General features: G+C 37.5%; 1 protein-coding gene across 9 annotated transcripts in view; it reads left to right on the top strand.

Moving 5' to 3' along the window:
• The first annotated feature begins 567 nt into the window (after positions 1-567).
• Positions 568-15,148, top strand: part of tcf3a (transcription factor 3a) — a 30,112-nt gene continuing 15,531 nt past the window's right edge. For 2 of the 9 annotated variants that reach the window (XM_014021132.1, XM_014021121.1), the window contains exons 1-4: positions 568-1,057; positions 4,839-4,936; positions 6,957-7,029; positions 14,349-14,422. In XM_014021132.1, the coding sequence (XP_013876586.1) occupies positions 4,883-4,936; positions 6,957-7,029; positions 14,349-14,422 (201 nt within the window). In that variant the 5' untranslated portion in view covers positions 568-1,057; positions 4,839-4,882. The remainder of the gene's footprint in view (positions 1,058-4,838; positions 4,937-6,956; positions 7,030-14,348; positions 14,423-15,148) is intronic. The other 7 variants (XM_014021137.1, XM_014021112.1, XM_014021128.1 and 4 more) reach the window with 5 other exon arrangements.

Below are 15,148 nucleotides of genomic sequence, written 5' to 3'. Positions count from 1 at the left end.
TTAAAATCCATCCACTCATTTAGATATTTTGCTAACAAACAAATACAAGTTTTAGTGAGGGTCCAGAATAGTTGTAAAGGGGCTCTATCTATTTATGGGAATATAGTAAACATTTTGACAAACATGCACATTTTTAGCCAATGAGTGCCCTTCATTATGAAAGATGGTAATTATACTTATGTCTTAAGTTGGGGCCTAGTACTTAGTAATTTACTTGTATTGCAAGGTCACTATTAATTGTGGCTTTGACCACGAAATTCACGTAATGAGAAAACTTTTTTTATTTTTTTTATTTTGTTTTGCATTACTGAGCACTCACTTCCTTCTCGTTTTGTCTCTAGTGGACGTGTATTTATGTTTTTTATAATAGTCATCGAGGGCAAAATTAAAGCGTATTAGCAAATTCAGACCGCCCTTGAGGATGACTCTGAAATATAATTGGACGCTGCAAAAGTCAATCAAATATTTGTGGCATCCAATTGGCTCTCCCTCCAATATTATCGTTTCATCTGTGCTGGTCTATTGGGCTTTCCGCTGTCCTCATCCGCGAGTCGACGTAGATCTCCGCTAATTGTTGGTTAGTCCATTTTGTGCATCGTTCGCGACTCAGAACGTCGACATTTTACATTTTTGGCGATAATCGCTACATATACTAAAGGGTGGACGAAATCTGCCTGGTTTGGTTTGTTTGCTTTAGTTGAAATCGGACACCGCTGATGTTTGAGCGTCTCCCGTAGACTGGGCTGCGGAGGGATATTCCATTGGAACCGACAATGTGGAGGCTATTAAAATGTCTACTTGGAAAATGAAATAATTACAGTTTCTTCAGCTGAAAGGAAAAAGAGCAACAGAAAAGTTATGGTCCCTGCGACAGACGTGGTTTCGGCTTCGTAGCGAAGACAACGAAACGAGGCGACGAAGGAGTGGTTTATGTAATCTTTCCTTCTATTCATCAAAACCCCACAGTTCGCACCACGGGAGAAAGGATCCTATCCATAACTTTGTTTTCCTCTCTTCTCGTTCACTTCTCGCCGCTGGATGCTACATTTAAATCCAGGTAAACATTACGTTATACTGATTCATAAAAGACTCACACATCTGAGGCAGAAGTTGTCTGTTACTGGTACCGGGTGTGTGTAATAACAAAGTTTTAAGCGCAGCATTCAAGTTGGTGCAGCTTCAGCCGGGGAAAGCGGGGTCTCGGGTTCTCTCTCCGGCCTGAGCCCGACTTGCAGCGTTTATTACTCAGCGTTAGCAGTTTGGGTGTGATGGAAAGGACTTCTTTGTTCACTTCAGCGGGCTATAACGTTACAGGACATTAGCATACCACTGTGCTAGCTGCTCGGGGGTCGTGCGGTCTGAAGAGTGAGTGTAGTTTTTATGGTCGCTCACTAGCTGTAATGTCGCTCTGTTTCGCGTCATAAATGTACTTAAAATGCACTAATGTAGTTCATGTCGAGGTAATAAGTTACAAAAATCTGCACCGCTTATAAAATTATAACTTTAGTATTGTTTTGGGGAGGTCTTTCTCTTTATTTTCTCCGACGCAGACCGTTAACCGTGGCGCGCAGCCTCGCTAACATCAACTAAATATAACAAACAAAATGTTTGAAGGTATGATGTGGTTTATTTTCGTTTTAGCTCTCGACGGGAACTTTGTTTGCGTGTTTGTGTTCAACTCGCTGGTTCTTGATGTGTATAACTTGAGAGGGAGAGAGACAGGCAACAGGTTTTTGTTAAAGCCTGAGGTCCCGCAGTGTTTTAGCCATTTAAACTCCGGATGCTGATAACAGTCTGCCTCCTTTTACTCCAGGTAGGAACTATGAGATTGTGTAGCCTTTTCAGCCTCTGTGTTTGGCAACTTTTATCCAAATGCGCTGGAAAAAAAAGAAGGTGGGGGTGCTCAAGACCATAGAAGACAACTTCCATTTTTTAGGAGGGGCTGAGTACTTCTCCCCCATTTTGACCTCGGCTCACAGAGTGGCAGGAATTACATTATGTGTTGTCAGCGTTTAGTTATTTGACTGCATTTCTCTACTTGCTGTTGTACCCCTATTTTTAGCCTCCCCTTTCGTTATATTTATTATAGTGTCTCATTTCTGTCTTAGAGTGGGATCTTAGTCATGTTCCTTTCTTACTTGTGTCACAACTTTGATATCGCTCTGTTGCAGATAAACAGCATTGTGAGTAAAAACGTGTATGTCTAAATTAAAATGTATATTTAAGTCAGGGGCAATCTTATCTAGCATCCTGTTATTTAGGTTCAGAGCCGATCCTCTCTACAGGCATGAAAATGAGTTTTTCAGGTGGTAGCCTTGGTTTCACCTTTGTTAACATCTGGGACACACTTGTGATAAGTCATAAATCTCCAGCTACATGTAAAAAGTGGTTTATTTTCTTTAGACAACACCTATATTTTTTTTGTTTTAAGCGTCCTAAGAAACTGGACTACAAACAAAATAACAGTAACAACCTAAAATACTAAAAATGTATGAGATTTCTCAATACATCAACTGTTGATTATTCTATAACTTTTTAAAATACAGATTAATTYCCAACTATTTTAATTGCTTTTTGCAAATACAGATCGTTATATGTTTTCGACATAATTTGATGCTGCTGAACGTCACTGTTTTCGTAGTTCAGAATGAGTGTAATGTCACAGATACCAAGCCGTTGTCAAAACAAGTTGCTGAAGCAAAGTAGTTATGTTTCTCAGGTACGACAGATTTAATTGCGGTGCCAGGATTTAAAGATAATGATCTTACATTTCAAGGTTGGAGTGACTAAGTGTGACTAATAAAGGAAAGTTGTCTGTTTTCTTTTTCCAACATTACAGTCTGAGATAATTGTGAGTTTAATCATCATCACCCTTCATCCCCCTGGGTGTCTTTTACTGCAGTTTTTGTAGTTTTAATGACCATTATTGAGTGTGTTTGCTTGCTTTAGAAGTTTTAGTTTAAGCATTTTGTTTTTCATTATTAACTGATCAGATGTGGTCTGTTTGAGAGTGCAGCCTGCTCTTGTCTGTAAACTTTGATTGAACAAATAGTTTGATCCAGTTGGTTTWGCGGTGGAGGAAGCAGTGTTGAGACCAGGGGCTGACTTTAAACAAATGCAGAGTGGCTGAACCATAATTTCATGTGGGCTACTTTTAAAACTGGCTTCAATTTTTCACCATTTAGTTTGCAGTTGGACCAGCTTAGTTAGAGTTAAGATCTTTTGAATTAAATTTAAAGTGAGACCAGGAAAGGAGAAGTGGGTAAAGAAAGTAGATGGGTGGATGTTGTTGAAAGAAACTTCGGGTATATGTAAAGCTGCAAGTATTGGTTAATTTATTTAATATTCTATTATTTATTTAAATACCAAAATAAGAAAAGTATTACGAAGAGTTATGTATTTTTAAGTACATAACATTATTAGCTAGTATCAAAATAAAAACTTTTAAATATCTGCTTTTATTTCCAATAATGATTCTGTAAAGTAACTAATGTCTTATTTTAAAGTAACTGAACCCATCTTTACAAAATTATTTAACATAAAAAATTAATTCAATACTTATGTAGCATATTTGTTTAAATAGCTTTCATACATTAATGCAGGCAAAGGCAATCCTGGTCCTCGAGTGCCGCTGTCCTGCATGTTTTACATGTTTCTCTGCTCCAACACACCTGATCTGAATGAATGGTGATTAATGGGCTTCTGCAGAACTTGGAAGAGGTAATTCAATCTCTTAANCATTTTGTGGTGAATGACAATATACAAGATGAAATTTGGTGTTTAAAATTCAATTAAGCTGCTTATATTGGGAATTTAGTGGAGACGGGTCATTTTGACCCGGAGGACAAAGGGTGTATACAGAAAATGAGGACAACAGGAGGGTTAATCAGGTGTGTTGGAGCAGGGAAACAAGTGAAACATGCGGGACAGCGGCACCAGGATTGCCTACCCCTGCATTAGTGGAATACAGTATATGAGAAAATTCCCAAAATGTTTTCAGCAATGTCAACAAAGAGAAAAGATAAATGATTGCTGAAGTCTTTAAAATGTTTCTTAAAGGGGTGGTATTACATAAGATTTCTGTTTTTTTATTTTTTTATTTTTGTTTGCTGTATATCATGTTATAATRTCATCATCAAAAACACACCCAGAGTGTTGCTTTCACTCATTCATTCATGTTTGAGAAATTTTTGAATCTCCTGTGGGAGGGCTTCCTAAACACTTACTGGTACAAAGCACCGCCCATTTGTACATAGCTCCTTCCTGGAGCTCAGTCTGCTCCATAGAGCACCCATCCCCAAAAGCGCTGTTTGTAAACATGCTGAAGCAGGAGCGTCCGAAATGGTAGGAGGTTCTTAAAGAGACAGAGAACAATTTTAAGGTGTTTAGATAGGCTATGATTCAAACTCAAATTTAGTTTAGATATAAACTGCATTTTCATAACAACTGAAGGTAACATAGTTAATTGATTGTGGTAAAGACGAACCATGTCCTGGAAAATACATACAGCCCCTTAAAAAAGCTATCATATAGTTAAGAAGAGGCTTTATAATGTGATGTGACATTATCAACACATTTGTTATTCAGTAAATAAATAATTTGGCCACAGGAATATTTTCATATTTTTAGATATTTTAGTACTTTATTGGTTGATCAATAATTGAGTGCTACAAAAATATGTCTGTTCATATTGGACATACAATAGGTTCCCTCTTTAATCTATATTTCCTATTGTAGAAAAAAGAGTATTTATTCCAAAACGTTTTTTCTTTTTATCAAAATTGAGATATTAAGGAGTTATTGAATAAACTTAATGTTCTCCTTTCTTCTGCGTGTAGTCTGCTGCTGAGACTGAGTGAGGCCTGGTGAATCCCAGCAGAGAATGGCTGCAGTAGAAACCGATAAGGAGCTCAGCGACTTGCTGGATTTTACTGCGGTAAGAATTTTTAACAATTGCCTGACCTTGTCAAGTGTAAATATTATCATTTGTTAMTAACAAACTATTTTAACTGTTAAAAACTCTTGAACTGCTGTTGACAAGACTGGATCATTTCACTGTTAGTGAGAGTTTAAAGGTTTTAGACCATTTATCAGTAACCCCTACTGTTTTTTAATAATACTTTATGCTTTATGTTTGGTGGCTGTGGTAGCTCTCTGGTCAGTGCTGCAGTTTTGTAATCCTCCTGAGGTTGCAGGGTTGAGTCTGGGTTGTGTCAGGAAAGGCTCTTTCAGAAAACATTACGGCTACCATTTTGACGCTCCCTCTGGCAGTTCTCTTAAAGGGGCAATATCATGTAAAGTCAACTTTTTTGAGTTTTATATCATGTTATAATGTTATACTCTCATAAAAAAAACATGCCCGAAGTCTTGCTTTGACTCATTCATGCATGTTTGAGAAATCCTGCAGCATTTTTAGGCAGCCATGCTGAGGAGCACAATGACAGGTGGGGACCAGAAACGCCTTTGGGACCGAACTTCCTCATCACGGAGCACACCTCCCCACCCCCTACCCCACACACCCCGTCCATGACTCCTGCAGGCTCTCGGCAGTAAYAGAGCAAAAGTGAAAGTGAAACTTAAGCTGTCTGCTGAGATCCACTACTTCTCACTCAGTGAAGCTCTTTTCAGATTCAAAATACCTTTGAGGAAATGTATTTTCAGATGCCAAGTAAACAGCATCATAGTGCACGGGCGAAACAAATCACCCCCGGGCGCGCGAACCCCCCACTGACAGGTGACGGGACAGAAGCAGGGGGAGGTTCTTAAAGAGACAGAGGCCAAATTCAAGGCATTTAGAAGAGGAAGTGATGAGAAGATAAGTTTATTTTCTATTTAAACATAAAAAATGCATTTTAATAACAACTAAAGGTGATATAGATTCTTTATTATGGTATAGTATTTAAATATATGCCTGAGAAAAACATAATATTGGTCCTTTAATGTGCTCAAACACACTTTCAGAAAACATTAATCAATGCGAAATTAAGAGGTGTGGAAACAAAAAACATAGCTGCTCTGATGTTTTGCTTGCACTTATGAGTTGCAGGACCCATGCACCTTGCAGAGATCAAAATATTATTATTTACGTCTTTTTAAGGATTTTTCAAATAATCAGAGTTTTACCACAGTTATATCCGTGCTGCTCCATAATTTTAGCCAGTCTTTGTGCTGAAAAAGTTTCCCCCTCTGCACAAATATAAAGCAAGGCTTAAAAAAACACACTGAAAGTTTAAATCTGGTGTTTGGATTTAAGAAACCTGTGGTTGTGTGGTTCCTGAAGGTGTCAGTTAGTACTACGCCGGCCCACCTTTTCAGTAGTTGGCATTGACGTTTCTGTCACTTCCTCGCTCCAAGTTACAAAGGCGGGGTGTCTCTGCCACCCCCACTGCTTCTGTGTCCAGTGTGGTCTGAACACGCATCAGCAACGATACGGGGTGTCCTCTGAAAAAGCCTGAAGGGTATCCCATGTAAAACAATAGACCATTTTGTAGTTAGAAATTGACACAATTGCTCATGTGCCAAGTGTTTCAACCTCACACGTTTAGCAGGAAAACGCTGGGTTGCTATTATAATCACACTGATTTGTGTTAAACTTCCTTTAGGATTATAGACGAGAGTTTTCATAAATATTATCTAAGCTATAAATCTGCTTTCTGAGCTTGTTACATTTGCTAAATTCTAATGGCATTTTCATAGTAACCTCAGCATTTTGCCGGTTGATCTGTGACCCGGAAGATCTAGGCTCTGCTAGTTCTGGTAACTACTAAATGGTCTATTTCCAAATCATTCATGTGTGTTTGCTTGTTGTGGCGATCCCTGCAGGAGGGAGCAGCCAAGAGAAAAACAACTAAATGCTCCGTGTTTGTTGTAATTATTGATTTAATATAAGATATAATAAAGATGCTACATTTTGAACTTTTATCAGCGATCTTACAGATTTTTTACTCTCTTTTCAGATGTTTGAACCACCAGTTACAAATGGTAAGAATGGGCCAACTACTCTTGCCAGCAGTCAGTTTGGAGGCTCTGGTAAGAAAAAAACAAGTTTCCCTCTCTTTCTTTACTTAAAGATAATTTTGTTTTACTATGCTCCTTAGTGAATTTCCTAAAATAATCAGTTTGGGCTTTTTTCAACTTTCACTACCCCATTTTCATTCTCTCTTTTGTTATTTATTGTGATCGAAAAGAATTTGTTCCTGTTTTCTTTACCTTGTAATAAAAATAGTACCACAGTTCACTGTAGTGAACTTGAGGAAATATTTCCAACTTATTTGGCGACATGTAGAGCAAATGTCATTATGTCTACACTTCCTCATCTTGACCTCACAGGTGTTCCATCCCTCACCTTCTCAGCCGTCTCCATTCAATCAAATCAGTATGAAGGCAAAGCATTAGTGGAAACAACCCAATCAGGCCTTATTTACAAGACACCTTTTTCATTGAAATCATAGCATTTCTGCTACATTTTGGCTGTTTGTGTATACGTCAACAGTGATTGTTCTCTCAGACACCGAGGCTTTTTGAATCCATGTCTCAAAGGAGAGATGTTGTATATGCTGTTAAGTGCCAGGAGGACTGCGACCAGTTATACATCGGGGAAACAAAGCAGCCACTGTTCAAAAGAATGTCCCAACACAGACGAGCTACATCTAATGGCCAGAACTCTGCAGTTTTCACTCATTTACAGGCCAGCGGTTACTCTTTCAGCGATGAGGATGTTCTCATTCTTGATAGAGAGGAACGTTGGTTTGAGAGAGGAGTAAAAGAAGCCATTTTTTTGAAGAAAGACCGTCCATCATTAAACAGAGGTGGAGGCCTCCGTTTTCAGTTGTCCCCCTCCTACAGTGCTGCTATTGCCAGTATCACTCCACCCCCTGTTAACAATAGGTGTTAATTAGGTGTCAACGATAGCCATGTGATGTGAGTATCAGTCACATGGAGGCAGGGCTTAAAAGCCTGAATTTTGCCTGAAACTCTCAGACTGAAGAAGTCTCTTGGAGGAGAGACGAAACGTTTCATTAGAGAAGAACCCGTCCAGAAGACCTATACAATTTTTTTTCTTTTTGAAACACTGCATTGTTTCAAGTTGAACTTCAGAAAACATTAAAGGTCTCTACATACTCTGTCTGAAGCTAAACAGTTGACACGCAGTCACGTGGTTGTTCGTTAGCGTTCGTTTTGTGCACACACCTTTCGGTGCTCCTGAGACACACAGAGCCAAGCTCCTGCCAATTTCAGCGGTTTGGATGGAGTATGCAGAGGTCTTAAGTCACACATTGCATCCAGTCAATAGTTATTCTCTGCACCCACAAGTAGATCAACATTAGCAGATAGAAGAGTACTGCATGTTTGGTTGAAATACATAAATCAAAATGCCAGATAGTGACCTGACATGAAAACTACAGTGACTTTAACCAGCATAGCAAAACACTATAAACATGTAACTTTTTCACCATCAGAATTGGAAAATCTCTCATTTTTCCAGAGGGTTTTTTGCTCAGCACAAAATAACTTAAAACTATTTTTTTTTATTTGTTAGACTGACTCATATTTTTAAAATAACTGTTTTGTTCAAAAAGATTGTATTATTTAGATGGTTTCAGCTCATGTAATCATTTAATACTATTTATTTTTCATATTTGATCATTTATTAAATTATATTTATTGTAAAACAGTCCAGCCACAGTGTGGTTCTAAATACAAACAAGCTTAGCACATCAAAAATCTTGTTATTCCTACAAAATTGTGAAGAATTAAAGTTGTGGATAGTTGTAATAAATTAAGAAAACATTTGAAGCGCACTCACATGAACATGATGAGCTTTTTTGTGTTGTTTTATTTTTTTATGGGGTGTGGGTGAATAAACGTTAAAGGGAGACTCGTGTTTGCCTTAATATGGGGCAAACAAATTTTTGTCCGCTAAAGTTAATTAGAAGAAATCAAACAGTGAATTTCACAGAAAGACTCAGCCTGCACACACCACGGCACGCTCAATTACAGCGATCTTTTACAAGGAGAGGGGAGTTTGGTCACACATGCAAAATTGGACGTATCTGTTCGATGACAATGCTCTGATGTGAACACATAAATATTGAATATAAATTTAGGTTCAAGAGACCAAAGTGTCTGGTAGCTCAAGAGTGAAGGAGAGGTCTACTGACTCCGGCCGCTGCAGTTTGTGGCTGCTGCACCTCACTGAAACACCTGCCCTGCTCTGCTCTGATTGGATAAAATGGCTCTGGCGTTCATTTGATTTGTTGAAAACAGTGTCCGTTTAATCCTGTATCAGGATTAAAAAATGGACCGGCTGCCCTCCTCGAACGACTGGTAGCACCAAATTCTTTATAGTCGCACAACCAGACAAACAACCATTCACATTCTCACTCACACCCAGGGACAATTTTGAGCAGTGGTTCCCAAAGTTGGGGTCGGGACCCAAAGTGGGGTCCTGAAAAGATTTTCTGAATTACTTACACTAAAAAAATGAGAACTAACAAACTTTTTATGCCTTTGTTGTTACAAAAGAGAAAGGTTAGTGTATTTACATTGGACAAAAATAGCTTAATGAATATTGTTACTATGTCCTTGTTTATCTGATGTGAAAACAGTGTTTATTAACCTACAACAGCTGGGGTCTTAGGTCTCTGCTGCTGGTATTTTGTGGGTCAAAAGCTGAAAAGTTTGGGAACCACTGATTTAGAGAACCCAGAGAAAACCCACATGTGCATGGGGAGAATGTGCAAACTCCACACAGAAATGCGGGGAAGCGAACCGATGATCTTGTTGCTGTGAGGCGACAGCTTCTAACCACAATACCACATAAAAATATGTAGACATTGTCAATCAAACTGTTACTCATTGTGTCCTTTTGGAACACAGGAACCTTTTCATAGTTCTTACAACTATTGGTGGAAGTTGTCCCTTTTTTGTGGAGGTTGATGGTTGATAAGCTCTATTTATCAAGTCTGTCTTAGCTTCCACCTCAGACATCAACTTTACCAACATGAGGGAAAACATCTGCGATATAACTGCACCAAAACCACTATTTAGAAAAGAAAACCTTGAAAAAAGTTACAAGTAAAATTTGGTACCAATAAATTCTAAACACAGTTAACAAATGCTTTTTAGCTTTACATCATTTCATAACTACAAAATATAGAGAAATAAACTGATTGTGTAGACCAAGTTGTATAAAGCTTGTATGTGACAGAAAGAACAGGATATGACTTCACTTCATCTAATCACAATTGGCTGGTTGTTACATAAGTTATGTGTTCCTATCTATGGTGCAAGTGCAACCAGAGAAAATGTTTGAAGATAATTTTGTCTTCATGGGGGGACTTCCCAGAAACCAGAAMCTGTATAACCATAACCTCAATCAAGACCCTCAGAGAGGGATTTCCAAATATAAAAAATGCTTAGCAAACAATTAAAATCTTGAAAATTAATAGAGCTGGACTTTGTCAAATTTGCATCCTGCAACTTTATTTATTTATTTATTTATTTATTTATTTATTTATTTATTTATTTATTTATTTATGCCTGAATGTGCATCAGATCATGTTTTGAGAAAAAGGGCTGCTCTGACAGAACATTTTAGTAGGTATTTCTTTAGTGGCAACATTTTGGATAAGAAGCTGCAGACATCCTGCATGTCTGAGGTGAGCAGCACTAGCAGTGAGTTGAACAGGAGTATTTTAAAGATACACTGTCTTTTAAAGCCTTTCACTGATTTTCGTTTTGTCCACATTTTCTCCACCAGCAGCTGCTTTGTGTTTTTCCTGCAGAGTCAGTCAGATGCCTTTTTTTCCAGTATGGTTTAGGTCTGAAGTATGTGAAGGTTTAACACATGTGGCTGTGGGGAATCTCCCAGATGAGATTTCAGCTCTGGTCTTTTGTCTGTTGGATGTCTTTCACTGTTATTTTTGTATACACTTTCATTTGTTGGGCCATTAGAAACTGAGAGTCCAAAAAAATGTATTTTATGGATTCTACAAGCAGAAGTGCAAAAGAGGAGGGCATATAAATTTGCATGAATGGGTACATTTTTCAAGCTAAAGTATGGTTGAATTTCAGAGACAACAATATTGAAGTCACAAGTAGATTTACAGTTTAAACAAAACATCCACATTTACAGTTAAATACATTGCGTGACGGGGTAAGTTGTGTGTTATTGCAATATTAGGCATTTATGTAACTGTTATTAAATTTTTCTGTTGTAAACTATTGAGTAAATGTGTTTTTCCTGCAGGAGTGTTCTGGAGAGATTAGCGTTATGCTAGCAGTTTTCTAAAGACTATTTTACAGATACTGTTTATCACCGCCTACCTGAAACAGCACGTAATGGTTTGTTGGATTGTTTGGGGGCAACCAAAAGAAAAGTCAATGAAGAGGCAGGCGCTCAAGTGGTGAAAATGATCTGTAGTCGTAAAATGTGATATGCAGCCAAGATTGCTGTAAACCCTGTAGCACTAGATCTGCTACTAGGCCTAGTGATGACAATCTTATATTTTCATTATTCTATATATTCTAACTTATTTTCTTGGATCTGGGATCATTCTTGCACATAAACACAAGTAATACACAGCACAGAGATCTCCATGACCCCCACGACCCATTTTCACAGTCATTCGGTTCCCCCACCGGCACTGGATGCCCCCAAACTGGACCATGATGCTTTGCGCTAGGCAAAGATGGCAGTATCCACAAAAAAGTCCATAGGGTTTAGAATGTATATTAGTAGCTAATTATCACAATGCTAATGCTTGTTTCTAACAAATTATGGATTAATATTGATATGTTATTGATTCTAGTGTTTTAAAGGAGTGAATTAAATGTGGTTTACATTGTATTATTTGCTGATTTCGATTCAGCACAGCTTTAGTTGTGATTTGTTTATATGTCATTATGATGGTCTAGTTTATAGATTTGTATTTGTATGAATATGATAAAAGACTAAATGTAATTTTGTTTGTTTACAGTATTTTAGTGGGCAATACATAATAATTATACTTGTGTTATTCGTAACATGAGGAGTAGTGGGGATGGGGGGCTCAGCTTGTCGTGGGTTTTAAAGAAAATTGGTTGGGAACCACTGCTATGAGTTACTGAGTAAGTTAGTGTACATTGTGTTGTATTTGAGAAAGACTGCAGTGACTAGCAGGTATAAAATGCAGGCCTGTGTTATTGTATATTGTTCGTTATTTCATTAACAGTGTTGACTCTTGAGATTTTATCTGACATTATGCTTTGTGTCGGTGTGACTCACTTCTCTAAGGGAAGGAAGAAGCTGTGCAGACAAAAACAGCATGCTCAGTTATAGTTGGCCTGGGGCAGTGTTCCTGTAAAAACGAAGACATGTCTGCAAGTTTGGTCAATATATCTGCCTGTGTTTTGCTCACGAAGCCAGTGACTCAGGCTGTCTGTCTGTTTCTGATATCTTTTTTTGTGAGTAATTATAGACTCGCTAACCTTAAAGGGGCGTTGCATGCTGGGAGGAGAAGAGGGTTTGGGTTCTCAAGAGGCTTCATCTGTTGTTACTCACTCTTTTCCTCATGTTCTTCCAGTTCTCATGGTATGTCTGAATATTGGACTGCTCATAGTTTTGTCATGATTTTGACTACCCTATTGTGGCATTGAAATTTAATTATTACTTCAGGTTCTGTTTGAAATCACATTTATTTTACTCTCCTAAAAATCATAAATGATTTTAGCAGCATCAGCAGCATGATTTGGTGTATTTATGAAAACATCTTATATTTTTCTAGAAATTGTGGTTAAAAAGACAAATTTACACACTATTTTTAATGATTACGGTGTGGGAATGTATATTTATGTAACTCATTTAATTTATGTAAAGGCTTCAACTTATGCTTTATTAAGAGAATGGTAATAAGTGGAGGGTGAGTGTTCAAAGTGCTAGCCAGTAAAGGTGCAAACTTTTCTCAGGTTGTCTGTCAGATTCATTTTTGCACATTATCTTCACTCATGGCTAGGTCTGTTTTTTATGTAAGGTCTATGATTAAAACACATTAATTCAGTTCATGAGTTACACAACGGTCTCAGTCATTTATCTGTAACCTGCTTGTGTTTATCAAGCTGTTTAATTAAAGTGGTGTTGTCTGTCATTCATACATAACTTCACTTAAGTTTTGGTGATGTCTAGACATTTTGTAAAATGATGGCATTAAAAGGTTCAGTTAATTTAGTTAATCACAGTTAATCAACTTCAGGAAACACTAATAAAAACCAATTTAGTTGTAAGGATTTATTATTGATACCAAAGTATTTTGGTCATTTCAGTGTAATATCAGGGTATCAATTCTTACTTAATCTTTTGTCCTCTGCATGAATTCCTCCTTTTCTTAGTTTTCACAAGATTTACTGAAGTCCTAATTTTAAAATCACTGATGGGAAGCATTTTCTTATTTTGAAAGTTGAGTGCCAACAACTTGAATGTGTTTCTTTTTGTATGCTTGATTGACTTAAAGAAAAAGTCTCCTTCATCTCTTATTCCATTGGTGTCACGTAGATCACTCTTGTTACTGCAATCTAGCAGCTTTCAGCAGTATGGACCCATTATTTTGTTCTACTGCTGATCCTGGCTTGATTTTAGCCCGTCTCCCCCCATCTTACCTCTTTTTTTTCTCCTAAGCTTTTTAGTTAGTCAACAAAACAAAAAAAAATATGAATATTCATAGAACCAAGTCTCATTAATATGCACAATTATGCAAATCAGTGTGCAATTAAGCTTCAGATTTCCCCCAGAGATGCTGTGTTGCAGAATGAAGAAAAAACTGAGAAACAGGCAGAAATTTCTGCTTAAGAAATGTTGAAAATCACCCGTTTTACAACGTGGTCATCTTTCTGAAGGCTGCTTTGACCATGGGGATAACACGTGCCAGCCATGTGAGGTTGAGACCTCATGTGTGTGGTAAGGCAAAGGTGTAAGCTGTGTATGTATTTGTGTGTGTGTTTGTGTGTGAGAGAGAGACAGACTAAATGGGCTATGAATGACTGTTGCCATGGAAAATGTAAAGGAGAGAAGTGGGAGAATGAAGAATGTCGAGGATGATTCTGGAAGCCTCACACTGGGTGTTAATTATTCAAACTTCCTACAGCTCATATCCACACTATGTGACAGCGCTGTCACTCTGTTGTCTCTGTGTGAGCTTTGAAGTGTAGCTCTTCACTGGAGATTACTTTGAGAAGCCTGAAAAACCTGTATCAAAGCAAGTCGTCAATCTCTCAAGTGAGACATTTCTTGCCAGACAAGGACATAAATCTCTAAAAACAATGTTCTTTCTGTTAACAGGCTGACATGTCTAACCAAGTTTTCTGCCCTCCAGGTTTAGATGAAAGGAGCGGGTCCAGTCCTTGGGGACCAGGAGAACAGAACAGTCCAACTTTCAACCAGGGAAGGGTATGATTTATTCCACCTTTGAAAACTTAATTTACTAAGCTTGAATGATGACTAAATTTATATTCCTTTTGCACACAACCAGTGGGTGACATGATGAAGTGCTCTGTATTTGACTGCTTACTTGGTACCTCAGCCGTCATGGTTAAACACCGAACTGTCACCTGGTTTCCTGCTTCTAGTTTCATATCATCACTACAAAAACAAAGTTCAGAGTTAACGGGTTCACGCAAAATTCAGTTTAAACAGTAGGAGGAGAATTGTTTTTTTTTTTTCTGAATGAGATAATCATTTTGCAAACTTGGTATTTTTATCCACTTACTCAAATTACTAATATTATTATGCAAGTTTGAGGTGATGCAGCTAATTACCACTTTAGGGTTGTAAATGATTTAGTGTGTTAAAATCTTGTGTCCGTATTCATACCACCCCCACACAACTTAACAGAGTGCTCAATAAGATCACATCAGTGGTCCAAAATAGTATCATGAGCTACAGAGGAAAGTCTCTCTCTTTATTTATGTTTCACATAGGGAATGTTTAATTTGCCAGATTAACTTTTATAATTTTATTGCTAAATTGGATTGAAAATATGTTAAGTGTCATGTTCTACGTTCATACAATCAATAAAACATTTTTTTCCAAAGTTAAGTGCAAATTTTAAATATTTCAGAGTTGATTTTCTTTCTGAAACTTGTAAAATAAAAAAATGAAAAGGCATATATATAT

Source organism: Austrofundulus limnaeus, unplaced genomic scaffold, assembly GCF_001266775.1.
Source record: "Austrofundulus limnaeus strain Quisiro unplaced genomic scaffold, Austrofundulus_limnaeus-1.0 Scaffold3, whole genome shotgun sequence".
Lineage (NCBI taxonomy): Eukaryota > Metazoa > Chordata > Actinopteri > Cyprinodontiformes > Rivulidae > Austrofundulus > Austrofundulus limnaeus.
Note: the sequence above shows the minus strand (reverse complement) of the source record. Positions and strands in the feature narration are given on the sequence as shown.